A 26,891-nucleotide genomic window follows, 5' to 3' on the forward strand; every position below is an offset into this window, starting at 1 on the left:
TTAAACGTTCTCTCTCTGTGTTGTCTTTATTGCATTTGGTGCGCAGGAATCGATCTGCCAGCACCGGGAGTCGCTTTAAGGAGTTTTACACCCGCCATTAACCATTTTCTGTGGAACAAGCAGCGCATTTTCCGTCCCAGCTCCAAAACCCCAGCGTTCCATCACCGCCCCCGCCGCCCTGCCCTGGCCGGTGCCCCGGGGCGGGCTCCGGCTGCCCGCCCGTCCCTGCCACCAGGGGGCGCTGCAGCCCAAGGGAGCGCCCTGAGCTCCGGAGGCCGCGGGTTCGAGTCCCGCGGGTTCCAGCCCCGCGCGGGGTGTGCGGGCCGCTCTCCCCGCTCCCGGAGTGTGCTCCGCCGCCTCTCCCTGCGTGCTCCCCTGTGCTCCGCTGCGCTGCGTGGGTGTATTTCACCAGCCTGCGGGCAGAACCCTCCAGACCTGTCCCCAGGTTAGCACCCGCTGCGATGGTCCTCACTCCGGTCTCTGCTTTCCCTCTCCGAGAGCCGAGGTCCTCGCCCGCCCTTTGCATTGGAACGCTTCGGTGTGGAAGCGCGGGGACCCGGCAGGACCCGGGTGTGAGACAGGTGCCATCCCCTCGGTGGTAGGACACGCGATGGGCGCTCACAAACAGCAGCGCCGGTGTGAAGGCGGATGCTGAGCCCCGCGGGGCCAGAGGCAGCACAGCCTCTTTGGTGTCACCCCATTCATTGCCCTCCAGCCTGCTCGGGATTTTAATGCCCCTTTGTCCTTTAATGCCTTTTTGTCTCCTCTTCTCAGAACCGCATCGGTTGTTTTGATGCTTCTGCCCCGAGACAGGATCGACACACCACCACCAAACTGATGGAAGGGAAATGGCCCCTGGGTGAGTTAGACCTCATCCATGCTCGTCAGGCTAATTAACTCATCAGCAAGGTTTGTTTAACATGAACTCACTCTCTGGTTTCAGCTGCAATTTCTTTAGAGCAGTCGGTGTCTTCCTGGATATAAGCATTTATTTCCATAACGCTGACTCCAAACCCTGCCTGCCTGCAGGGCTGTAATTTATCCCCTGAGGAGCATCTGGACAAAGCAGGGCACTAATTCTGCCACCTGTGCTGATGATGTGTCCGAAGAGACTATGTCAAGTCTCTATTAAAAGCTGTGACTAAGACAGAAAGCCTGAAATCTTTACTTCTGGAAGATGTATGAATGTAATATAAAGCTGCTGCTAATTCTTCCCAGGGATTAATGGAGACCATCAAGGACAATTTCACTCAATACTGCTTTTCTTTTTGTAAAGGAAAGCTTCCCCAAACCTCAGGCAAGGCAGAAACATGACTTTGAGTCTGTGTCGCTATCCTTCAGTCAAACAGAATTAGCTGTCTTTATTTAAAAAGTCTTTGCTGGCACCACAATGCCAACACTTTCTGAGACAACAAAATGGACAGAAATCCATTTTCCAGCCTGAGAGGAAGGGAAAAAGTAAATTGGAAGAATGAAGAGTGAGGAGGAATTGAGGCGTTCACAGCACTCGCAGTGCGAGTGATTGGAAGTGATGGGAAGAAAGCAGGAGAGGGATTCATTTGCTTAAAACACAGAACTGGAATTGACTTTGAGCTGCACGTTGCATCACTGAGGAACCATGGCTGTGCTGGGGGTGTGCTGTGCAGCAGCAGGAAGGGAGGGGTGGAGGGAGGGAGGGAGAGATGCTGGTGTAGATCAGCTACTGCAGAAAGCAGGGATGGCTGTGGCCATGCACCCCAAACACAGGGCAGACACAGCTGGTGTGTGCCCCGGGCTCCATCACTGGAGGCTCCTGGCAGTCCTTCAGGAAGGTCACAACCTCTTCTGCTCACCAAGTGTGCCTTGTGTGGGGACAGCTGAGAATGGATGCCCCAGGGAAACCTGGAATGGGCGAAACCTCAAAGTCCAGATGCAAAATACCCACCCAGAAAGGTGCTCAGGGCAGCACTTTGGCTGCACCTCGGTCTTTGCAATGACAGATACTTATAAAAAAACATTGCAAAACTTGCTGAAGCTGGGAAGGGATTTACAAGGCTGCCCAGGCTTCTCTGGGTGTCCCTGTGAGCCCTCCAGCTCGTGTGGCTGTCAGTGTTGTGTTGGGGAGCTCTGAACACAGGTCTGCAGAAGTGTCTGCGCTGCAGTGTCCAGTGAGTGACACTTTCGGTGCTTTTCTTTTCCATCTCGCTGTGCTGCGTCTGACTAATGCAGTTTGTCCCTTTTTGGGGGCTGATAACAGTATGCTCCTCTTCCTTCTGTTTGTGTCTCAGAAGAAGAAAATTTCCTGTCTATAAAATTCCTGGAGACATCGATTTGTGCTTATTTCATGGCAGTGATTTTACTCGGCTTTGCTGTTTATGCTCGGCATTGCGGATGCTTCCAGAGATCAATGCTGCTGCTCTGCCTCCTCCTGACAGGCAGCTCCTGGCAGCTGCTCCCCCGTGCCTCTGTGTCCTTCTCCCTGTTCTCCCTGCTTGGCCTCTCTGTGTGGCCCTTGCCTGAGATTATGTTCGTGCTTCTCAAGTTCCCCGTGTAGGAAACTGCACGGCTGGGTGATCAGACACGGGTACAGCTGGAAAGGAGGGTTCTGACGTCTGCCCACGCACACCCTGCCACGGCTCCGGGGTTTGTGCATGGAGCAGCAGCCCTGGGTCAGCGTGAGCTTGGCAAGGCTGGCTGTGCTACAGGAGTGATGGGTATTAATTAAACTTCTCTGCCCTCCTGGGCTGCTGACAATGGGAGCTGCTAAACCAGCTGTAAATCTGGCCCTGGGGATTGTGGGTTTCTGTCAATCCTGGGCTCAAGTGGAGTCCAAAAACTTTAGGAGGGTTTGAGTCCTTCAGTTCTTACTAAAACTTTCCAGGTCCTTTCTAGGAGACTCTAGTTTATGTTTTGTTTAAATCCTATTTTGTTTAAATCCTATTGCTAGAAATTAGTTTTGGAGCCTGGCTCCGGGAGGATTAATCCATCCCAAACCAACCAGAACACAGGTGACTCTATAGAGACAGTGCTGCACTAATGCCACGTTTCTGATGCTGAATTCAGCGTGTTACACTGCATTGGGGAGCTCAGAGACAGCTCCTTCCTTCCACTTCCCTGAGCAATTTCATTAACAGGATTGGGGAAAAATCTCCCGTGAGCAAGCCAGCTTGCAGTGAGGCAGAAGAAACAGAGCAGTGAGTGACACTTTTCCATGTGCCTGTTTTCCAGGCTCTGGACTGAGCTGCCCTGGCCAAGGTGCCTGACCCCCTCCCAGGGCAGCTCTGCTATGTTGCCATATTCCCCAGTAAAATGCACAGTGGGGAAAACAACATCACCTGAACTTCAGCATTTCAGAGATCAGGCTGGGAGTTCACAGCCCAGCTGCAGTCAGCACTTAAAACTCATTTTGCTCCCCCCTGGCCCTTTCTCAGTTTCTGCTCCAGCACAGCAGTTTGCTGTGCCATTTTCCTCCCCGAGTGCTTCCTCCTTCTCCTTGAGCTGCCGACTTCTTTTTGGCTTCAGGGAGTTCCTTCCATCGACATCTGGGCTGAGCAGTTCATTAATGTCCAGGATCTGTTTGGAAGCAGTCACAGACTCCCAGGTGTCCCTGAGAGGGAGAAGGCTGAACATCTGTACAAAGCAGCTCCGTCAGAGGCTGCAAGTCCTGCCACCAATTTTATGCTTTTCACCTCAAGAGAGAGGATTCAGTTTATGTATACTCTTAATAAGGATAAATACTCTTAATAAGGAGTTACTATTTGCCCATTAAAGAATTTTAACACTCTGAGGTTACTCCTTTTAGTTTAATTTTCATTTTTTATTTGTCACATAACAGTGAAGAGAAGCTGTGCTCCTGTAGCCTGCAAACCTCTGGAATGTCTCAAAACCACCATCTGTCATTAAAATATAGTGCAAAAATTCTGATTTTATTTCATCTTCAGCATTGCTCAGCACTTTAATTTGACCTGTATGGTGCAATTCTCCTAAGTTTTCCCTAGGCTTTCATGGCTCTGAATATTAGAGAAAAAAAGTCAGTTCATGTAATCATATTTAATAAATTATTACATTTAATTACTTTAATATTACTCTTCTAAAGATCCTGTTGCTGTTTAACCTGCCTTCTTGCAGAACCCCAAGCCTGGGGCAGTGCAGGATGCCAGAGGCTGCTCTGGAGCATTTCCTCTCTGTGGGTGTTGGTCTTTCCTTGAGCCCTTCTGCTTTCCAAGAGTTGTGTTGAGACAATCTCTTCTACAATTTCTTGCAATGCTTTATTTTAATATATCTTCCCTTGTCACTGCAGGACCGAATCCAGCCTCCTGGTAAGTGATATCTAAATCACTGCTGCAAGGAGAGGATGAAATATGGGCGCATGAGAGGGGAGACAAGGGATGTGACTGAGGAGGAAAAAGTCACAGAGCAAGAAGAAATATGGACAAGGTGTGTGAAATGGGCCACGTTCCTCAGAGCTGCTGTCACTGCCGTGGTTCAGGTGTGGTTCAGGACGTGTGTGCGTGGACACGGATCTCTGCCTCTGGCCATGGAACAGCGAGAGGCTCCGATGGGAGCGCATGGCTCTGCTCTGTGCACGTACACAGCGACCTGGGTGCTCTTTACACACGCAGGGGCACTCTGAAACCAGCTGGAAATCCACATTTGTTCATGCTCAGCAGCTGGCTTTTGCCAGCAGTGATATTCCTGCAGCCTGTACTCGGCTGGAGCAGTCTCAACAGCACTTCACTGTGCTCATGGTGACTGCTCAGCCTGGGGCATTTGGATCTTTGAAAGGGGAGAAAAAAGGAGCAGCATGGATAGGTTTCCCATTAAGATCATCTAGTTCAACCCCTGGTTTTGGGACTAGACTGTCACCAGCACATCAGATTCAGTCCTGGTTGAATGTTAAATAAAATTCCTGTGACAAGCAAAAGTCTGGTCCATTGAGCCTGAGCCCAGGGCAGCGCATGCTGAGGGACCCAGTGCAAGAACACACCTTGTGCAGTATTGAAGAGCATCCTGAGTATATTCTTCTGTCTTCTGTATTCCCAGGGGACAACTAGCCCTAAACTCACTGTGGTGGTAGCAGCTTTCTCCTAACTTCAACCTGAATGTATCAGCTGGTGTTTGTTCCTGTGCCAACCGTGTCCCTGGGGCCAGGCAGCTCTCCCTCTCTCCTCTCCCATGTTTGTGGAGAATGATTGTATCTCTGCTGCTCCATGTTCCATGAGGCTGAGCACAGCGCCCCTCTCCTCCTCCCCAGCTCTCTCAGCAGCCCTTTGCTGCCCAGCTTCCCCCACCTCCAAACCAGTGGAACACGGGTGACCAGACCCAAACAAAGTGCCCAGATAAGATCTTACTGCACAATGGAAACTTCTGCTAAGCCCAGCCAAGGCATCTGCTGAGGGCTGAGAGCCTCATTCCTGCAGGATGAGACTTTCCTTTGAAATCATGTTGCTGCTACCAGTGTTCAGTGTTGCTTATTCAAAGCCATGTTTATCGTTGGCTTTGTGCATTTCAATACAACTTCATTTTTTACTGTGGATTTGTGACACTTTACAGATCCATCTGAAATCAATCTAAATGCCAGCCTTTATAAGATCTCAGCAACACTCTACATTGCTTTTTGCCAAGAAAATCTTTTCCCAGGACTCCACTTGAAATAGGAATGAGTCTTTTAAGTCTCACACCTCCTCAGGGACTGGCAAAAGTAGAGAGTTTCCTACTCTAAGTCTCCTTGAACCCATGTTCCTGTGCTCTGTGTGCTGCCTCCCTGCACAGGCAGCCCCATCAGCCTTCTGCCAGGTTCAGATGCTTCAGCAGCTCTCACAATTTCCTAAAAAAGTTGTTTTCTTCAAAGCATAGGGATCCCCAATGGATCCACCATTGCAGGACATCCTTTTTAAGACAGGCTGGGGGTGGGGGGAAAAGCAGCATCTGAGTGATCCAGGCCACAGAGGGGAATGGCAGCCGGTCAAGTCAGAAGTGACGTTGCCTTGTATAAATCAAGAGAGGTGGCAGCTGGGTGTTGCTTGCAAGGAGCAGGAGCAAAGGGATGGCTGCTCTTGGGCCAGGGACCTGAGTGGAAAAGGTGTGTCTGCTTGGCTGCAGCTTTTATATAAGGGCCACTTCTTTCATCTCGGCTCTGGGGGGGAAAAAGAGACATCACAGAGTCTGGAGGAGTCCAGAGGAGCCTGAGCAGAGCCAAGAGCCCATCCCAGCTGGCTGCAGCTGAGTCAGGTAACATCCTCTGTGTGCTGGTTGAGTGGTGGCAGGGACCTCACTCTGGAAGTGCTTGACTGCTTTGGTTGGAGACTGGAGCTGGGCAGCAAGCTCCTGATCACCTCGCTGTGTCTGCTCAGTCATAATTAAATTTATATTAGTAATTATAAAGTTACAACTTCTATCTAGTTTATTTTAATCACTTGTGCTTTAGTTTATTGCTTTTGAAAGGTAGAAGGAAGACAGATAATCCTCAGATGCTTCCCTTGGCAGAGCCCCTCACCATAACATAACGTAACTTCGCATTGCAGGGATACAGAAATAACTTAAACATCAAGTTCGGCTTTATTTGTGTGAACATTTTGGGCCAGTCAGAAGGGGTGAAGAAAGGGCTTTTATTGACCCACACGTAGAGCCTGTCCATGTGTGTGGACATGAAGAAGGTTCTGTTGCTCTGGGCTTGAGCTGAGTCTCCTTTGATCCGGATAAAGAGTAAAGGAAGGATTTCTTTCTCGACTTCTTTCCTCATAAAGACACTGGGGTCACTTCTGAGAGTCATTTTCTTCACTGTCCCCTCTGATGTCTCCCTTGTCAGCAGGGGAATCTTCTGGAGATGATGGTTTTGAAGCTTTTTGGAATCATCTTTTTCTGTGGCCTCCTCTCACCCTCGCAGGAGGTTTTGTCTGGGCTGTCCTGTGCCGTCAGCCCGCGGGCGATGCAGAACGGTAACTACAAAAACCATGCATTGTGTTTGCTTTGAAAGCTCTGTGGGACTGTGATGGGGAGGAAAATTTCCTGAGTGTCTTCATCTTTATTTCATAACTCCTCGGGGCTGCAGACTTTGCTCAGAGCCCCTGAGAGCCATCACCAGATTCACGGGTCAGGGAAATCTCTGCTCCAGAACTGGGGCACGTTTCAGCTCCAAGCAGCCACACAGAATTTCAGGGCTAGATCTGGGTTATTTCCTCTTTTTGTCTCAGTTTCTCATTTCCATATTGGAGCAGCTGATATTTGACAAACAGATGCTGTGAAGTAGCAGACATAATCATATTTGCAATGTTCAGGCTTGTTTCAAGTTGCTTCTACTAAAAAAAATCCAAAAGCCAAAAGCCAAAATAAACAGGCAAATAACAACCCTTTGAAAAAGGGGAAATGAGTTGTGAGTGGAAGCCCAGCCTCTGATGGGGTCACTGGTGTTCCTGGGAGTGCATAGCCAAACTTTGAATTGGAGTCTGGGATGCTTTCTACTGCTTCCTTTCCTGTTTACTTCACCAAGGGCACCAAAACTGTAAAATACCATCCCTGTGTTATTTGGCTGCATGGAGACAGCTGATGTCTCCATGAGGACTGTTGGGGAGTGGAGAGGCTTTGCTGTGCCAGGATGGATCTGCTGGAGTGGGGAGAGGTCACTGCTGGTCCTCATGCACAGATGTTTTCCAGTTCTCTCAGATGCCATAATTCATAATGGGCTCATCCACCAGCACCTGCAGGGTCTCGTGGTTCCCAACATCATGGGTGAAGGGAGTCAGCTGAACTCTCCCACCAGCATCACGGAGTAAGTGCACCTTCAGCATCAGTTCTGAACAAGATGAGCTGAGCTGCTCCTGGTGTGGTTGGCCTGGGCTGTTATCCTTGTTTTATTGTGGTACTGAAATTCTGACCTGAATAATGTTGTTTGTGGGGTTGCAGTGTGGGTGGCAAGGGATGCTGCAGGTTTTGGGTGTTTGGGTACAGAATGAATGACAGCTCTGGTGCTGCTGTTAATGCCTCACAGCACTGAGAGAGGGAAAAGGAACCACAGAGAGAAAAAGCAGACAGCTCTCCAAAATCAACTTCTACCCCAGTCTGCTTCTAGATTACCTTCTTTTAGTCAGCTGTCTCTTATCCTTGTGCCTCCAGCAGAGGTGGTGGGGTGCTGTGGGTGCTGTAGGTTCCTCCCTGGGTACAGCTGCTCAGCTGCTGGAAGGTGTTTTTGATTTGTGCCAGCCTTTGCTGTTGTTCACAGCCTGCACCTCATCAAGGTCCGGGTGCCCAGGCTGTCGGTGGTGCTGCTGCCAGGGATCGGGGTCCAGCTGACCATCGGGGCAAAGCTGCAGCTCAGAGGCAACTGGTGAGTGGGGCATTCAGGATGGATGTTGAGAGAAACTCCTACCTTGACATGTTTTGCATCTCTTAAGGATCTTGAGGTTTTTCTTACCTATAATGAAGTCACAGAGCAAAGCAGGCACCAAGAGACGACCTGTGGCATTGGTGATGGTCAGCCAGAGATGGAGGAGAAGGCTGTTTCTCCTGGCTTTGGTGAGTTTCTCTGGGTACAGGCTGAGAGATGGAATAATCCCATTTGCTTTTTCACAGCTTGGTTGGCCTGCTCTCAGAACTCATTGATATCTTTGTGGAGGTGAACATTACTGCGAACATTAAATGCACGAATTTTGAGTCTGGCACGTTCCAGGTTGTCACTGAAGACTGCCTCTGCATTCTTGGGGCTGTAAAGATCAAGGTCCTTTCTGGGTAAGTGCCTGTGAGTTTATCTTTCTGTTATGTGCAATCCTCTCCTCTTTTCCAACAGCATGGACAGTCTGCCAGGCCACAGACGGTGCTCAGCTGATACAGAGCCAGGCCTCAGGGATGGAATTTCTTTCCTGTTGCCAGTGCAGTTGCTCCGGTGGAATGAGGGTTAATTTTCCCTATTTTCTGTGGAAATTTTATGGTCTGAAGCATGATGTTTGGTACCTTTCCCAACACACTTTCTCTAGAGTTAGCTAGAGAATTGATATCCAAAGGGTAGGAGTAATAGGGCTGGGAAAATTCCAGGAAAACAGGACCATTACTTTCCCTGGTTTTGTACTCTGCCTTTGGCTGCTGTCCCAGGAGAATGCTGGGCAAGTGAAGTTTCCCTCTGACTGCTGTGGTTGTGTGTAATTCCATGCAAATGTCCCATCTCTTGCTCAGTCTTATTAAATTCTTGACAGCAAGGATTTGCTGACTTCATATATTGATGAACGCAGGAGTAAATTGATCATGGGAAATATTTTCTTCTCTTGCTTTTGAATTACTCACTCTTCAGGTTCATCAGAATTCTCCTAATTAATTTTTGCATTATGCATTATATTTCAATCAATGCAGCAGCTGCTTTGAAAAATGCTGTGTGAGTGAACAGAGGAACACGACTCACCTGCTCTGGGGGTCATGTTTTAATTTTGAGCAGGATTAAAGTGATGGTTTGCAGGAAGTACACTCCTGGGGGGGCAAGGGGAGTATAGATACACACAAATGACTTAATGGCAGCTCCTCAGATGCATTTGTAGGCAGAATTTGGGCATAAATAGCAGGTGCTCTATGAATTGCTGCTGTCTGTGTCTTGCCAGCTCAACAGTCAAGAAATATATTGATTATCAGACAAAACTGCCTCTGTGCTGCTGCAGGCATCGCACGTCCTGAGCGAGTTGTTCAGCAGCAGCGTGGAAATGTCACACAGCAGATTTCTCCTCTTGTTATTCCAGATGCAAATTGTTTGTTCCCAGAAACTAACATGAAGATATTTCTTAACAGCTCCCTCTTCCCTTAACTACAGCACTGATTTAAATACCAGAGGGAGACACCAAACACAAGGTTAGACTGTGAGAGGCTCACTCCTTTCATGCAGTGAAAGCTCCCTGAGAGCTGAAGGAAGAATTTCTTCACAGAAAAGGCTGCCAAGCATTGGAACAGACTGCCCAGGGAAGTGGTAGAGACACCATCCCTGGAGGTGCTAAAAAAATGTGGCTATGGCACTTGACGTGGTTTACTGGGGAACATGATGGTTGGACTTGACAATTTTAGATGTCTTTTCCATCCTTAGTGATTCTGTGAGTCTCAATAATGAGTTAAATTATCCCCTCAGTGGGGTAAGTGGCTCTTTTGTATCTCCAGCCCCTGCTCTGGTAAGCATCAGCTGCAGCCCTGAAGGGATGACTGAGGGTGTAAGAGAATGTAAAATGAAGGCTGGAGATCTTTTTGTCTCCTGTCCTGGAGCTTTGTTTGTGCTGATTTGGAGGGGTTTTTTCTTTCTTTTCCAGCTTACTCACCCTGTCAGTGAATGAGCTGGTGCTTCGCCAGCTGACAGCGACTCTGCCCGCTTTGGTACGGCTGAGGATTGTCCTCCTTTCACAGCTGAAACACAGAAATACTGGGAAAAACTGGTTACGAGGCCACAGCCAGATCCACTGTCTCTCTGTGCTGCTCTCCCACGTCACTGGAATGGGCCATGGCTCTAGGGTGTCCACAGGGCTGCTGCCTGTAGGGCGATGCCTCAGATGTTCCCCAGGTCAAAACATCCCCCTTCAGTGTGGTCCCACAGCTCCAGGGATGCTCCACTGCCCCAGGCCTTTCACAGCATCCCAGCTGTGTCTAGTGCCATGCAACTTTGTCCCTGGAGGGAAAGGAGGGAGCCTGGGCAGGCTGTGGGTGATGGTGGCCAGGGGGGTTGAGCAGTTGTATTTCTTTGTGTTGCAGCTGTGTCCCGTGGTCGATATCGTGATGAACCTTGTGAACATCCATCTCCTGAGCACTCTCAATGGTGGGTTGCTTGTGGAGGGTGAGGCACTGCTTCCCTGTGTTTCCCACAGTGGGAACAAGTCCCATTTCCCACCTCAAGTCCCTCAGCTCATCAACAGAAGTCCAGCACTTCTGCAGGGCTCTTGCTGAGTCCAGAATTCACACCCCAGCATTCCAATGAGCCACTCCCACCTTGGCCCTCCTTATTCCATTTTTATGCATCACCTTTAGATTTTTCTTATCGTATTTGATGCTCTTTTTGTGCTATATCCTAAAGGCAGATCCCAAGCTGAATTTGGGGGTGTTCTGGCTTTTGGAATAGCAGCAAGCACCCCTCAGCCCTGAGTGCTTGGACCTGTTTGTGGGGGCTGGTGGCCATTGGGGTCAGGGAGGTTGTGTTGCTGCTGATTTCCTGGTGCTGGAATGGTCCTTTTCCTGTGTGTAGCCGTGATCCCGGTGGGCACAGCAGGAACAATCCACTACCAGCTGGCCAGCATCCCCTACACCTCTGGCAAGTTCCTTGGGCTGGATTTAGACGTAAGTCAATGCTGGGCAGCAGGACCCTGGGAGTTTGGCTGTGCTTTGGCTTTCAGTGTGCTCACCTTATCCCATGGGAGCTGTAGAATCCCTCAAGAAGCTGGGCTAATGGCTTGTCCTGGAAATGCAGCTCCTAAGTGCTTATATCTCTATCCAAATCACCACTAAGCGACTGTGTGTGCATTTCTTCTTCTGCTCTGTATGCCAGATTACCCCGAGTCTGCCCGAGGCTGTGTCTTGGATGTAGCTGCTGGGATGAGCAGTTCCCCTTCTCGTGGGATGAGCAGTTCTCCTGGTCTCTCTTGCCCTGCAGACCTGGCATTGGTGCTTTTTGCCTTTGCTGTTCAGTCTCTGTGATGGGTGAATGCTAAACCAGGCTGAAGGATTTATTTTTTATTTCTGTCTCACTGTGGGGTGGGGAGAGGAGAAGCAGCAAAAAAGCAAACTACTCACAAAGAGGAGAGCTTAAAAAAAGCAAGCAGCTGGAGAGAAGCAAGAGGGACATGTGCACTAAGGAGGAGCAGGGGCTGATAGCAAACACTGCAGCCTGTGAAACCCAGGCTGCTGCACTGGCTTTGGTGCAGTGACTTTGTCGGGAGGAGCCTTTGCTCCCCAAGCCCCCTGGATGGTCAGAATCAGTTTCCTTAGCAAATAGTTGGTGTCAATGTGTGTCTCTGTGGAGCTGGAGGGTGGCTGGGGGGAGGTCTGGGTTTCACCACGTGCAGCACCGTCACCCATCGGTGCTTGGAGTGAGACCTCAGGGATGAAGTGCAGCAGTGGTTTGTGATTTGGACAAAGTGTGTTATTAGCTGATATCACCTCAGTTAGGCAGGCTCAGCCTCATCAGCTCCTACCAACTATGAGAAGTGAACTGCCCCGAGTCTGGTGCTGTCCCGAAGCTCTGAGCAGAGGAGGGAGGTTCAGCTGCCCCACACTCCTGTGAGGATCTGCACGTGCCTCGAAGCTTTGAGGACTGATGTCTGTGTCATCTCTCTTGCAGGGCGTGGTGAAGCAGGTGGGAGGCAGCACCATCCCCCACGACTCATCCCCCTCTGCTTTGCCTCCTCTGATGGACAAGCTCCTGCTCTTGGTGATGCGCCAGAGCTTCCTCAATGCAGTCCTGTCCCTCCTGCTCCAGCTGTCACCACAGACCTTCCCCTGCACGCCAGATGTTGTGAGTACAGGAGGGCCTGGCTTTCCTGCTGGAGCCAGTGACAAGGGACAGGCATCAGCCTGCTCAGGGAGGGCTGTCTGTGCGTGTCCCAGGGTGTGGGCATTGTGTGTGCTCCCTGGCAGCACTCCTCCTGCACTGGCCAGCTGTGCTCCTGAGTGTAAGAACACCCCTGGGGACATCAGCAGAGACCAGCTGTGTGCTGGTTGTGCCATGGACTCCTGCAGGCTGTGATCTGTCTCAAGGAGTCTGCTAAGTGCCACTGAGAAAGGACATTGCATGTCTGCAGTGCCATTCCCTGGGTGTTTGCATTTCCCTTGCCTCTAATCTGCACTTCCAATGGGAAATGTTAGGGGTCCACACACTGCCAGGTGTCGAAAGCCTCTGGGGGACATCACCTTCCACAGCCAGGTGCTATCACCTTAACAGCCATCAGGAGTCACCCAGACAGCTGGGGAGCACTGGAGAGGGTGGGGGGCTCAGGGTGCTGTGTAATGGGGTGGCTCTGGCAGGGTTGGTGGTGTTGAAATCAGCTGCAGGAAGGGCTCATGGGGGCTGCTGGTGCTTCTGTTCCCACAGTTCTCCGGTGCCAGCCGCCTGCGTGAGGCCGTGTGGGCCATCTCTCCTGCTGGGGTGAGGAACTTGTTCTGGCACAAGGGTTTGTGTAAATCTCTCCAGGACACACCTGGATGTGCCATCATGCCCCTGCCAAAGGTCCCCAGTCTTCTGCTCTGCTCCTCTTGCACCAGCATGGCCTGAGCCTGTCCTGCTGCCTGACCAGCTGGGAGAAGGGACAGGGGGATTGCAGAGCCCCTGCCCAGTACCTGCTGTCCTGTGTGCCCTTGTCTGTTCCTGCCTTCTCCTGCTCCCTGAACAGGGGAAAGCCTTCTCAGCTTGTAGCCATTGACATAGAAAGCTGATAAACATCTCCTGTGTCCTTATCTGGTATATCCCATTTCTTGGGCACCCTCTGACACCCACAGCCCCCTCTGTGTCCCCTTTTCCTTCCTCAGCCTCTTGTGCCCTCAGCATGGAGAGCTGATCTGTGCTGCTGGACCTATTTGCCCCATAAATTTGGCTTCTCCAGGGTGTGTGTGACCTTGGGGAGGCTCTGTGGAGCTATGGGGCTGTGAGGGTCTGCCCAAGGACTGCCAGTGCCCAGCCTGGCTGCTGTGTGAGGTGCCAGCAGCCACCTCCATGCACCCCCAATTCCCACAGTGCTCCGCCTGCAGTGGGACCAGTCCCCTGAGCATCAAACTGGTGTTGAGAGGGAACCCACTCATCCTCTTGGAAGAAAACAGAGCCAGTGTCAAGCTTTCAGTCCTGATTCAGCTGTTTGGTAACAACTTGGATGGATCCATCCTCAACTTCCTGCTGCTGAAGGCAGTAAGTGTGGACGGGGCTGCCTGTGAGGGGTGCAGCAGGCTGGCTGGGATGGGGATGATTCCATGGGCTGATCCCTTCCCTCTCTGCTTGCAGGACCTTGCTCTAAACGTCCGTGTGTCGATTGTTGGGGGCAGGCTGGTGCTGCAGCTGGCCTTGGGCAGGTGAGCTGTCCCCTCACACAGCTGGGGACATTCTCTGGGCTGCAGTGTTGGCTCTGGGGCTCCTGACCTGAGATGTTTTCCGTGTCTGTAAACCAGACATTTCATCTCCTGAATGTGAGAATTTCATACCTGACTGATGGCATAAGGTGGATGGGGTAGTTCAGGAAGGATTACAGCAGTTGGAAAGTTTTAAGAGGCTGGAGGAAAAGTGTGTCAGTTTTATAACAAGGAGGAATGAGGTAACCTGAATAATTGTAAGACTGTCAGCTTGACTTTGATCCTGGGCAGTGGTTAGAAATGCCTGATATTGGACATGAATGATAAAGCACTAAAGGAAAGTGCTGTCATTAATGCCAGTCAAGGTATGATTAAAGATTGGAGAGCATTCCTTATAGCAGGAGGTTTGAGGATTTGGGGCCATTTAGCTTGTCAAAGAGCTGGATTTAGAAGCAAAATTGGCATAGCTTGTATGCAGCGATATAGGGGATAGAAATGTGTCAAAAGGCTTTTAATTCAATAGACAAGGGTATGACAAGATTCGATAGAAGTAGAAAAGAGAAATTGAAAGTGGAAATAAAGCATCCATTTCAGGTATGGATAGTCATGTGGTTGCAGTGATAGATGAGGAGCTATAGCAAATCCACCAGGTCCTTAAATCCAGACTCTGTGCTTTTACGTAGAATCACAGAATGGTCTGGGTTGGAAGGGATCGTAAAGATCATCCAGTTCCTGCCCCCCTGCCATGGGGCTCCAGAAGCTCTGCTCTCAGCTGGCCAGGAGCTGCCTCCTTCCTGAAAGTGAATAATCTGGGCAGGGAGAGGGAAGGTGCAGCCAGGAGCTGTGTGTGCCCTGCTGCAGTGCTGCATCATTGACAAGCAAATTAAAATTAGGTTAAGCTTTTATTTTCCTATTTTATTTTCTCTCTTGCAAGTGTGCCAGTCCCTGTTTTTTGTGTTACAATGCAGGTGTCCCTTTGTGGGTCTCTGCCCATGGGCTGAGTGTGCTTGGAGGTGGCCAGGGTCTGTCTGTGAGCTCTGGCCGCTGCCTTGTGTCTGACCTGCTGTTTGCTCTCCTTTCCCTGCAGCACTTCCCTCTCCTTGGAGTCTTCTGATGTTGGCATCAGTAATGTAAGTGTCTAACTCTGGGCTTTACTGGGCAGGGAGAGCAGCCAGGCATGGTGCCCTGTGGCTCTCGGGGATGGAGGGAGGGAGCCAGGCAGTGCCTGTGGGATGCTGTGATGGATTACCCCTGCTGATGGTCAGAGCTGTTAGCTGCTCTGAGATGTAGGTTGTAGCAATTCCTCTGTTGCTGCGGTTTCTTTTTTCCCTTCTGCCTTCTCTAATAAAGAAAATGTAAAGCTGAAATCTGTTTGTTTATTCACCTCTGCTTGGGCAAAGCTCACATCGAGCTGCAGCAGAAGCATCACGAGGCAGAAGTTTTTCTAAAGGAAGGACTGAATACAAATTGAAGAAGAAAAGTAGATTCACTTTAAAGAGAAGAGGGACTGTTCTTTTGCTGTGTCAGTGGGCAGTGGCTCACAGTCCCAAGGGTCCTGCTTGCTGCTGGCATGGGCCAGGCCGTGCTGCTCACATGGTTTTTCTCTAATTCAGATCTCCAGCCTGAAGCCCCACTGCAGCAGTTTGCTTGTGGAAACATTTGTGCCTGTGATCAATGGTAAGGTGACCTGGATATCTGTAAGGATGGGAGCACTCTGAGTTCTGGCAAGGAGGGAAGAGGGGGTCATGTCTGTGTGTTTGGAAGATGTACTAGGTGTGCTGGAGCCATTAAAACCCTGAAGTCCCCAATTTGAGGATGTAGTTAAAAGTCCAACATTATATTTGCACCGTCCCAGCCCAGCATCATCTCTGGCAACAGTCAGTGATGGAGAACCCAAGGGAAGCCAAGCACACAGTGGTGGCCCTGAGAATCTCTGCTCCCTGTGCCCTCCCTGGAGCAGCTCTGTCATGGGGTGTGAGCTGGCTCAGCATGTGAGGACCTGTCTGTCCCCTGCAGGTGCCCTGAGCATCGGGATCCCTCTGCCAAAGGTGCTGCGCATCCCCTTGGTGAACGTGGAATTTCAGATAAAGACGGTGAGTGCTGTTCCCTCCTGCAAGGCACCAGGGCTGTTCACAGGGCCCTGCCAGTGGTGGCTGTGTGTGCAAGACTTGGAGACTTTAATCCTTGAAAGACTGGAAGGGCTGCTCTGTCTGACCTCCCTCAGACTGGGGATGTGATGCCCACACGTGGTGTGGACCCAGCTGCATCAGGAGCAGGGCTCAGGCACTGGGGCAGGTCCCAGTTCCCTGTCTAGATCCTCTTTTCTTTCTGGAGAATTCACTGTGAGCAGCTCTGATGGGGATCCAGGCATTCAGGCAAGGCCTCTCCAGTGGCACCATTCAAAGTCTTGAGTTGCCCCAAGTTCCAGCCCTGTTCAGTCTGGAGGGGCCCTTGAGGAGCCAGGATATTCCCCAACACCTCCCAGAGAGCTCTGTGCCCTCCTTATTACAAACTGGACACGAGGACCTTTGCAGGAGGGTTCAGTCTTTGCTGTGTGTTGTGAACCAACATCCCTTGACAGGAGATAATGTGTTTGTGTTTCTCCCTGCTCTCCTTCAGGGCCTGATGGTGTTCCTGGTGTGAGCATGGAGAGGACTGTGGGGGCAGAGAGGAAGAGAGCAGCGAGGATGGAATGCCACGACCAGCATTATCTGCTTTTCTTTACTAAACTTGATTCAAGATTCTTGATAATATTTAAGACACTTTAAAGTGAATTGGCTTGTGTGAGTACAGCTTGACACTTGCATAAGCCAAACCTGACTGGCAGCTCTGTGTACAAATATTTATTTAGAGAAGTTGGTGTGATTTTGGGGTCACAGTCACAGCAGGTGTGTGTGGTGCTGCAGTGGAATTGGGAAATTTCTTCTGAGGTAAAACTTTTCCTGATAGAATGAAAAAGTGAATTTGTAGTATGTGGCTACTGAAGTGGAGCTCCCTATCCTTGTCCAGGAGGGTGTGAAGTGCTGAGTGGGAGCTCAGAATGCATTTGTCATGTAACTCTTTTAATAAATGTTCCTACTTTTTTAGTGCTTAGAATGAAGTTCTGGTTTCTGATGCTTCTCAGGGCGAGCTGATCCCACTCTGGGATCTTGTTCCTTTGTGACAAATCCATATTTTGAGTTTGGGTTTGAAATCTCTTCCCACTTGAACTTCCTGAGGAAAAAAACTGAACTTTCAGTGGCTCCTCCTGGCCTGATAACCTGCTGACCAAATGCTAATCCACAAGAAGAAATCAAAATTAAATTGAATTTCCAAAGGTCATGAAGCATTTCCTAATAGAATCTGGAGGGAAAACTTGCTTACTAGAGGGCTGAGAGGTCTGATAGCCCTGGAGAACACTGTCTGCCTGCCAGAGCCATGTCTTCTTAGGCTGATGTCACAGCCTTTTGGTCTCTGCATGTCACAGTGACCAGAATCCCAGAATTTTGGATTTTAAAAAGCCTATATTATTCTGGGTTAAAAAAAAATGACAAATCTCAGGTTTTAAATGGCCTCTCCAGCACCAGTTTTTCCCAGCACTGGATGTTATTATGTGTGTTACTTACTCCTTGTGTCCCCAGAGGTTGTGGCAGTCTGGCACTGACCAGGCCAGGGATGGGGCAGTATTCCACTCTACATTTGTGCCTGAAGGTAGGAATAGCTCAGGATCTGTGGGGCCCAGAGCTGTGGCTGCTGCATGAGCTCCCAGCATTGCTGTGAGATGATGCAGAGGAATCACTGAACACAGTGAGAGAAGGTGCTGGACCTGTTGGGGTCCCTCTGTGTGAACTGGCCAGAGCTCTCCTGAGCTGAGCCAAACACAAACCTGGTGTCACACACTGTCACCACATGGGCCAGCCTGCCTTGTGTCCAGCAGAAATGTTTTGGGGGGGTTGAAGTCCATGGTAACATTGAAGAAGGGTGTTCTGGTGAGTAGAAACAGCTCTTTTGGTTCCCAGAATGGTGCAGGCTGATGCTGCCTGTGGGACTGTGCTCCCCAGAGACTGCAGCTGCTGTGACACAAGCCTTGTCCTGTTCCTGGGCAGAAGTGGTGCTCCTGTGTGGTGACAGGGTGCTGCACTGAAGCAGGGGGCTGGGTACAGTTCCATCACCCCGTGGAGTGAGGTGCCCACAAGAGTGAACACCGTGGGGCATTGGAACCTGCTCAGGAGCCAGGAGCAGGGAGCTCAGATCCCATTGCTCATGTTCTCTGACACCTGCATGCCCTTGGAGCTGGCAGAGCAGGGTCTGGGGGGTCTGTGTGACCCTGCTACCTGGAGGATGGGATGAGTGACAACTCCTCAGCAACCTGTGCTGGCATCTGCTCTGTGCCACTTCAGGGCTCCTGCACTGCTGGGACTTGGTGTCTCCATCCATCCTTTTTGCCCACAGGTTGGCAGAACAGGCTGTGTTGATTCAAGGTTTTGTTCTGGTTTCTGAGCAAACACCTTCCAGACATTAAGTAAAGTTTAGGCCCTCTTTTCATTCCCGTTTGGCCATCACTTCTGTGTGTATTCTGCTCTATTGGGAGCATTCATCTCTCTGGCACATTATGTGCCATTATGGGCTCTGTGATCTGGCACTGTCCCAGCCGCTGCTTGTCCTGAGAATAAAAACAAAACATGTTGAGAACATGTGGTGAGAGCTTGCTGCTGCATGGAACGCTGGCACAGCAAGCCCAGGGTCACAGAAAAGGGAAGGGTCATCTTGTGCCCCTGGAAAAGGCTGTTCCTCTTGGGGTCTGGCCTTCATTATGCTGTTCATCACATGAGACTGAGAGGGGAGCAGCAGAGGAGCCTTTCCAAAGGAAAGGGCAGCATCTTCTCAGTGTTACTTGTCACTTCTGCAACTTGTATATCTAATGCTCTAAATGTCTAGTGGCTTCAGGAGTATATCCAGAGCAGGAAACTTCAATCCAGCACCCTTAAGAGCTGGGATAATCCTGTTCAGCAAAGTTTTTTTTTACACTGGAACCTTGACAGCATGGAAAATCTTTTTCTGGGTGAGTAGCAGGAGGATTTCCCAGGGACTGGCTGTGCTGTCAGTGGTTTGTGGGTTTGTTGGAGTTTTCTGGCTCTTGCTCCAGCAACATCCCTGGCAAAAGCTTCATTCCTCTGCTGTTTCTTGGGGGCTGGAGAAGTGGCTTGTTCCCCCTGCTCCAGGGTTTGAACCTCCTGGCTGGTGCATTCTGCTCCATGTGCCAGTAGTGAGGGAAGCTGGGGGTCACCAGGCAGCTCTTCCTGCCCAGGAAAGGGGCTGTCATAGGGGCTGATGCAAAAGATTCTTTCAGCATTCCTTTTCCCTGGCTGTGCTGAGGGTCTCAGTAAATGGGGTGCCTGGAGGGAGAAGCAGAAGACCCTCATTCTCCAACATGAGCCAGTTTTGCTCTAAGCAGCCAGGTGAGGCTGGCAGCTGCAGGTGCAGCTCCTGAGATTCCAGCCATGCTCTGGAGGGGCTTCACTTCATGCAGTGAAGCTTGGAGCCAGAATATTCCCTGCCAAAGAAGTGCATCTTTTTACTACTGTAGCTTATTCCTATTGGGAAACTGGTTTAACATATATTAGTCAAAGTATAATGGTTGCAGCTCTACCAGGAAACTTTTATTAGGAGCTGTTCCTGCTATGGCCAACCTTGGACATTAACATCATTAGTCAGGTCCTCTCCCTGGGCATATAAACCTTCAGGGTTCTTTACTCCTTGCAGTAAATCAACCTGGCTTATTTTGTTTGCTTTCCTATTTCTGAACCTTTGAAATACAAACACAAGGTTTTGAAGTGTTTTTCAGCAGCATCAGAGGCTAGAAATGATGGGTATAGCTGTAGCAAGTGAAAGCAGATGTAGATGTAATTAACAAGGTTTCATGGCTGGGGTGTTACGTGAAGCATCACCATGGGAGAGCTGAGGTGGGAGCTGCATGATCAGGGATAAGGATTCTCCTCCTGGGCTGCACAGTCAGGGATGAGGATGCTCCACCTGGGCTGCATGGTCAGGGATAAGGATTCTCCTCCTGGGCATCAGCACAGCCACATGTTCACCCTCTCTGATGTAGATGCCAACAGCACCCAGTGACTGAGTGACCAGGGCAGCTTTTGAAGCTCTGTTGCCACCCACCCTCCCCTTTTTGGATGCCTGTGTCTGTTGTGGGTGTGTTTTCCCCCCTTTATATTCCTGAACAACTGGGAGATGTGTTTGGCCAGTAGGAAAGAGCATCCCAATGCCACCGACCACAGCGCCGGTGCAGTCGGACGTCTGCAGTCACCTCTCATTCAGCGTTTTCTCTGTGATGAGCTTTCTCAGAAGAAAAGTGTTGAAAATATAACTGCCTTCAGGTCTAAAATTAGAAACCATTCTGCAGACTGATTTCCTCCCCCTCCTCTTCTTTCTGACCCGGGAAACTCACCAGCTGTAATGTTCCCATAGTAACACAAGACATGGAGGAGAAGCAGATGAAAGATCTCTCGTTGTAGGGGCTATGTTGTTCTGCAGCTGAGAGGCATGAGTCTGTTTTTGCATCCTTGTAAATGAGTGGAATTAATTAAATGTAGAGTCGGGACTTGATGGGCAAAATTTATCTGTTTTCAGGTAAAAATTGTTGCGGGGGGAAAAATGTCAATAGTCACACCAGCAAATGCAGAATTAAAGAGAAATTTTTAATTAAAGCATGGAACGTTGTTACAATCCATTCTCGGTGCAACAAAACTACCAGGAGCAGGGCTGGATGAGAAAGTTGCTAGTGCAACACCTTTATTATCCATAATATAAAACCATGATGTTTTAGTAAGTCAAGAAAGAAGATTTTCAACATTTCAAGCAGTGGCAAACCACGGAGCGTGATGTGAGAGTCAACCGAATGATTCTGCCACTGTTTTACTCCAGACACTGGACTTCACTGCCAGGTGCTTGCCTCTCTAGTCCTTGCCTCTAGCTGGAGGTTGCAGGGGATCAAGACATAATCCTGAGCAAGGAAAGAAGGAGGGAGGACTGAGAATGGTGCCTGTGTGGCTCCATCAGCCCGCAGAGAGCGTCACCATCACCACCCACAGCCCAAGCCACTGCCTGTGCCCATGGGGCTAAAGAGGGGCTCAGCCTATTTAAGGCAATGGAACTTGTTCCTGCAGGTTACCAGGGCTGGATGATCAGGCTCTGATTTATTCTGGAGCTGGGAGGTCAGCATTGCTCCCAGGCTTCCTTTAAATCAAGCACAGCAGGGGGCAATTTAAATGTCTTATTTCTTACCTTGTGAATTGTGATGTTGACATCGGTGTAAGTGAAACTGGCGATGTGGGGCAGGAAAACACCTTGTCTCAGGACACCTGAGAAAAAGAAAGAGGCAAAGTTGCCAGCTGGGTGCTGCCTGGGTCCATGTGGAGCATCCTGCGTGGCAGCACCCACAGAGCTCCCATCTCCTCACTGTTTATCTGGGCTGGCACCTCCTCACGGATTGTGGGCACGAACAACTCCTCCAGCAGGGCAGCCTGTGGGGGAAAGCCAGGGTCAGCTCATGGTGTGGGGCTAAAGCAGGAGGAGAGGGACAGAGACCCGTGAGAGGGTCCTGATGCTCACTGCACCTCTTCCCACCCCACAAGGACTCAGCTGTCCCTCCCACCAGGTGCAGCAAGCACCCAAAGTTACTATTTCCATATTTCCCTGCTGGCACCTGCTGCCCAGGATGGCTGGGGCAGCTGAGAGGGACCAGGCTCTTAGAGGAAGGCACCAAGAGTGGCCACAGCTGGAGGTACCTACCAGTATAGGACCCACATCAGAGGTGGCCAGGCTGAGCTCGATATCCCTGGAAAACAAAGAGCAGCAGAGGAGCTGCTGGTGCTCAGCTGTTTCCCCCGTGTCCCCAAACTCCCCATCTGGGCTCAGGGCCTTTGTGGCAATGTGGAACCTGCAGTTCCCACTTTTCTCCCTAGCCACGTTTCTGGAATTTCACTGTCTCCCTGGGGAAGAAGCTAGGTCTGCAATGCCCAAACTCTAAAAGCTGTAACCCTCCCCAGCCTCTCCTTTCCCCACTGTGACAGGGACGTGTCCCTTTGGGCTCCTGCGGTGCAGATGGGCTCATTACTCTATGGCTGCCACAGAGATGATCATCCTGGTGTCGGCAACGCTGAGGTGGAGCCCGGCAGTCACATCCTGTGAGGGGAACAGAGGGCAGGATCAGTGAGGAAACACACTTTGGCTTTGTGGGGTGCAAGAACCTGTGTGCTGCCTCCTGCAATGCGCTCCCTGCATCCTGCATGGTGCCACACGGGCAAACGCTGCTGGAGAGCAGGAGCACTGTGATGGGAAAGGCTGAACCGGCCCCTGCAGCGGGGCCAGGGCTCAGAGGAAAGGGCAGTGCCTTGGGCAGCAGGGACACACTCACAGCACACGCTTCCCAAACCTGGCACGCTTCCACACTCACCACGTTCACACTCAGGAAGCTCTGGAAAAGGGATGATCCTGCTCCGATCTGGGCAGTAAGGAAAAGCTTCACGATGGCTTTGTCTTCCTCCAGCACCACGTGAGGTGAGCTCCGGGTCACGGCTCGAAGCACCACTGGTAGGTCCTCTTGGAAGAGGGAGCCCATCTGCGGGGGGAGCGGGGCTGTTTCTGGGCATGACAACCATCCCTGCGCCCCCAGGGCAGCTGGGGGACACTGCCTGAGTCAGGGTTGTGTCTCTTGGGGTTCCAGTCACAGCAACACACCTGAGTGATCCTCTCAGCCAAGGTGGCAGTGGTCAGCGAGCTCTGAAACACAAAGCACAGCTCATGATCAGACCCGTGGTTGCCTGGGGCTGCTGCTCCAGGGCTCGTGTCCAGTGTGGCCATGCAGCCCCTCTGATGAGCACCATCCCAGCCCTGGGAACGTGCAGGAGCCCTCCTCACACCATGCCCTCACACCTCCTCCATGCCAGGAGCAGTGTGCAGGTTACTCCTCATGGCAAACTCTCCATGCTCCATTAGACCAGGGATTTTCTTAGGAGCTTGGGAGTGAGGGGCAGGTGCTTGGACACTCTCACATTTCTGTGTAGGGCTTGTGGTTCCTCCAAGACATCCCCAGGCCAGGGCTGTCCCTCTAAGTGTGTATCTCCCATTCCTTCCTTCCTCTCTTGTTCCACTCACCAGGAGACTCACGTTGAGGGCTCCAGACTCTTCCAAGGCAGAGAATAAGCTGGTGTAGAAGTGCTCAGAGAAGGCCAGGATGAGGTGGGAAGGGCTGGAACTCGCTGGCTCAGGCATGCTGAAAGGCACAGGGCTGACTGGCAGAGGGATCACCGTCCCTGCCACTTGGAACGTTGTCTTGCAGAGACACAGGCAAAGAGAAAATTAATTTCAAGTGTCTGAGGGCTGCAGCACTTGGTGGAAGCAGCTCTTTCAAGGACTGCAGCTGGGCTGTAAATGCTGAGGACTTACTTGCAAAGAGATGATAATTCCCTGCTCAGAGTACATGGGGGCAGCCAGGGGCAGGTACTGGACTTGGCAGTTTGGTGTGATGGGGAATGGAGCTGCAAATAGAGCAGAGGAGTGGTCAGGAAGAGGAGGGAAGGAGTGACAGGCCCTGGGAAGTGGCTGTGTTTCCAGAGTAAAAAAGAGAGGGAAAGAGCTGGGCAGAGGGAACAGGTCCCTGGGGAGATGAGCCTCTGCTGCTGCAGGGTAGGAATTGGTCCCACCTCATAATCTGCTCCAAAATGCTCCTTGAAACCCTCAGTCCATAATGGGACTGAGAGCCAGCTGCCCACCTGCCAGAGACATCAGCCGTTCGTTTGGGAAAAGCAGCAATTTGGCCACTTCCAGGCAAACCTATGGAAAAAAGAACAAAAAGAGAGGGGATAGATGAACATGGGGGTCTGCTGGCATTGGGTGTCCCCGGAAAGCCTCTGAGGTGGGAGCTGGGAGCAGGAGCCAGGGGACGATGGCAGGGTCCAGTGAGCATGGAGCTGTGGGGGAAATCTGAAAAAGCACCAGGTAGACATAAAGGTGCTCTAATCCTTACAGACCTGTACAATGCTGTCTTATGCCTTTACAAACTTTATCTTACTTTTTCTACGTTGATCTGCTTGTCCAAGTCCGATCCCGAGGACTTGCTGGGTAAAAACAGAACAGAACAGAAGTTAGGAGAAAACCAGATCAGCCAAAGGTGGGTGAGAGTCTTTTATCTGACCCAAAAGGCACCCAGAGACAGAATTACCATTGATTTCTATCATCTATTAAGCTATGGTTACAGTTCAGAATCCCAAACCACTGGAGAATTGCCACTGGACTTTCATTAAAAGCATTTAAGCTGCATGACTGTAAAGAAACCACTCCCTTCTGACAGACTGAAAGTCTCTGAAAATGGGGAAACCACCCCAAAGCAGAGCAAAGTTCCTCCCATGAAGATAAAGCTTTAGTGCTGGCCTTTTTTAGCTGTGAGGGCAGTGAGCAAGTCTCAATCCAATCACCTTCCTGCCTAGAAACACTTGTGCCTCAGTTTCTTCTTTCACCCATTACCCAAATCCCACAAGGAGAAAAACTGTGGGGCTGACCTGTCCATCTCCTCGGTGCTCTGCACCTCCTCCAGGGTGGGTTTGCAGTCAGAGGTCACCAGCTCCAGGTTCTCTTCAGGGTTCATCTCCACGTGGAGGTCTGCCAGGATGGACAGCCTCATCTCCTTGGTGGTTGAGCTGTGCCAGGGAGGAGAGGAGGAGGCTGGAGCTGGGGGGTGCTCCTGGCCACTCTTCCCTCAGGCCACCCTTGCTCCTGCAGGTGCCTTGTCACTTCAGTCAGGAGCTGGGGCTGGTTCCAGCCTGGCAGCCCTGGCACTCACGGGGCAGATGTGACGCCAAGGTCCACCTCAATGCTCAGCCGCATCCCGGTGTCGGGGATCAGCGTCAGGGAAAACTTGTCAACTTTGACAGATACAATTTGGTTCCTTCTGGAGCAGAAAAGAAGATGTTGGGAGACCAGCACAGACCCTGAGAAACCCCAAAAATTCATGAGAAACCCCAAAGATTCATGATAAATCCGTGCCTTGAGAGCAGCATGGGTTCTGCTACCACTGGACACCAGCAAAGGAGCCAGGACCTCATTTCTAAACCTCCTGGTCTGCAGGAGGATTTTTGTTCTGGCTGGCAAAGTGCCTTCTGACAGTATTCAAACACCAGTGTGAGGCAGGGCCATGGCAGCAAAGCCTGGGAAGAGAGGGCAACTCACCTACTTGAGGTGGCGGGAGATGGGTCTGGGGCTTGTGAGGACAGGAGGTCCCTCCTGAGGACTGACTCTGCATGTGGCTTTGAAACTTCAGCAACTGTGAAAGAGCACAGATGTTTTATGAGAGCCTCCAGAGCTTGTGTCCTGATGGACAGGCTGAAACCCATTTCCATCCCTTACTAGCCCCTGCTGCTGGCAATGGGCAGGGGATGGGGCAGGTAAGCTGAGTGGTGGCATGGGATTCTGGTGCCAGTGTTTGGTGTTTCACCACCAGAGTGGAAGATGTCACTGCCTCCTCTCCCTGCTGCCGTGCCAGATGTGGGTCTGCACTTACGGTATCTCAGCCCAGAGGGGGTGAGGATGCCACCACAGTCGGGTGACCTGGTGGTGAGAGCTGGGACCAGGAGGCTCAGGAGGACGCTCAGGGTGCGGAGCATCGCCATGCCAGCACCTGGAGGAGGAAAAAGAAGAGGAAGAGGAGGAGGGGGAGGAGGAGGGCACCCACAGCAGCCTGGTCAGAGCAACGTGGCCCTTGCCTGGCCACTGAGGCACAGAGCCACAGATCTGCTCCTTGACTGGGGCTGTGGTGTGGAGCTTGTCAGCTTTGGTGCAATAACAGCCCACAGCTCTTGTGTGGTGTCTTAAAAGCACTGACAGAAGGCTCAGCCTTGAAGAGCCTCTGCAATCTTGTGAGGTAGAACAGTGCCTGAAGCGATATCTCATTTACTGAGGAGCACAGAACGGCCACAACTGGTATAAAACCAGCAAATAAACAGAAGCTAAAATTAATAGAGGAAGGAATGGAAGTTATGGAGGAGTTATAAAGTCAAATGAAAAGGTGAAAGTGTTATCCATCTCTGAAAAACATTTGGGAATTGTTTATAATGTCTGTAATGCTCTTACAATGTTGTGAAAATAAGTAATTCAGAAAGTTTAACCTGCAGAAAACATAATATTTATCACAGTCTTTGCAGAAAGCATCACTTCTGGTGAGTGCTGACCCTTGTGGAGACACACAAAAGTAGGAGCAATGCCTGTATTAAGTTATTCAGTTTGCAAAAGCATCTTTACCTCTCCTGGCTGGTCTTCCCGTTCTTCTAACTCAGTCTGTGTCTTGCCGTGGCCACACTGATAAATTCTGCTGGTTTTATATATCCTCCCAGCCAAAGCTGATGGGGCAGGAACTGGCAAAGGTGGCTGGGAACCAGGACACTGGGGGGAGGCTTTGTTTTCTGTACATTTTTATTGTTTCCCCATAGAATTGATTACTTTGGCCACTGACCTGGTGAGGTGAAGGATTGAACAGCAGGTGCTGGGGCAGCTTGTCTTGTGGTGTACCTGAGGAGCACAAAGAAAGGCCTCTGGATGAAGGGTGCCAAGAAATCAAGCACTGTTAGAACACAAATGTGAATTTCTTTGCTCTGCAGCCACCTTTTCTTCTGAACACCACAGGGACAGCACCTCCGTGTCCACCTCTGCTATGGACAGCTTGGGTTGTTCAGCCTGGAGAAGAGAAGGCTCCAGGGAGACCTTTGAGCCCCTTCCAGTGCCTAAGGGGGCTCCAAGAGAGCTGCAGAAGGACTTGTGACTAGGCCATGGAATGACAGGATAAGTGGCAATGGCTTTAAACTGACAGAGTGCAGGGTTATGTTAGAGATTAGGAAGAAATTCTTCCCTGTCAGGGTGATGAGGCCACC

General features: G+C 50.8%; 2 protein-coding genes and 1 long non-coding RNA gene across 5 annotated transcripts; 2 read left to right on the forward strand and 1 right to left on the reverse strand.

Annotated features, from left to right (window-relative positions):
- Positions 1-263: 263 nt before the first annotated feature.
- Positions 264-4,885, forward strand: LOC111938304 (uncharacterized). 2 transcript variants are annotated; one of them, XR_002868929.2, is made up of 3 exons: positions 264-445; positions 775-859; positions 4,280-4,885. It is a non-coding gene; the product is annotated as an uncharacterized LOC111938304 (long non-coding RNA). The 2 variants fall into 2 exon arrangements; XR_002868928.2 differs by having other exon boundaries at positions 394-445; positions 775-909.
- Positions 4,886-6,021: 1,136 nt separating this feature from the next.
- On the forward strand, positions 6,022-17,076 carry LOC111938287 (BPI fold-containing family B member 4-like). The gene is made up of 16 exons (XM_023939954.2): positions 6,022-6,210; positions 6,788-6,917; positions 7,633-7,747; positions 8,198-8,302; positions 8,548-8,703; positions 10,251-10,314; positions 10,687-10,750; positions 11,174-11,265; positions 12,266-12,439; positions 13,016-13,069; positions 13,655-13,822; positions 13,916-13,983; positions 15,068-15,110; positions 15,594-15,657; positions 15,997-16,073; positions 16,600-17,076. The coding sequence occupies exons 2-16, from the start codon at positions 6,806-6,808 to the stop codon at positions 16,621-16,623; spliced, it is 1,380 nt and encodes a 459-aa protein (XP_023795722.1). The 5' UTR covers positions 6,022-6,210; positions 6,788-6,805; the 3' UTR covers positions 16,624-17,076.
- A 3,572-nt stretch (positions 17,077-20,648) lies between these two features.
- On the reverse strand, positions 20,649-26,408 carry BPIFB2 (BPI fold containing family B member 2). 2 transcript variants are annotated; one of them, XM_023939770.2, is made up of 16 exons: positions 26,266-26,408; positions 25,529-25,645; positions 25,198-25,291; positions 24,812-24,919; positions 24,531-24,668; positions 24,044-24,089; positions 23,745-23,805; positions 23,419-23,510; positions 23,128-23,304; positions 22,711-22,752; positions 22,427-22,591; positions 22,088-22,155; positions 21,763-21,808; positions 21,431-21,494; positions 21,256-21,332; positions 20,649-20,974 (listed from the first exon to the last, which is right to left on the reverse strand). In XM_023939770.2, exons 2-16 carry the CDS (start codon positions 25,635-25,637, stop codon positions 20,906-20,908), a joined length of 1,356 nt encoding a protein of 451 aa, XP_023795538.2. In that variant the 5' UTR covers positions 25,638-25,645; positions 26,266-26,408; the 3' UTR covers positions 20,649-20,905. The 2 variants fall into 2 exon arrangements, with proteins under 2 accessions (XP_023795538.2, XP_023795539.2); XM_023939771.2 differs by having other exon boundaries at positions 24,812-24,916; positions 26,266-26,323.
- Between the last annotated feature and the right edge of the window lie 483 nt (positions 26,409-26,891).

This window comes from Cyanistes caeruleus, chromosome 16 (genome assembly GCF_971803275.1).
Source record: "Cyanistes caeruleus chromosome 16, bCyaCae1.hap1.1, whole genome shotgun sequence".
Classification (NCBI taxonomy): domain Eukaryota; kingdom Metazoa; phylum Chordata; class Aves; order Passeriformes; family Paridae; genus Cyanistes; species Cyanistes caeruleus.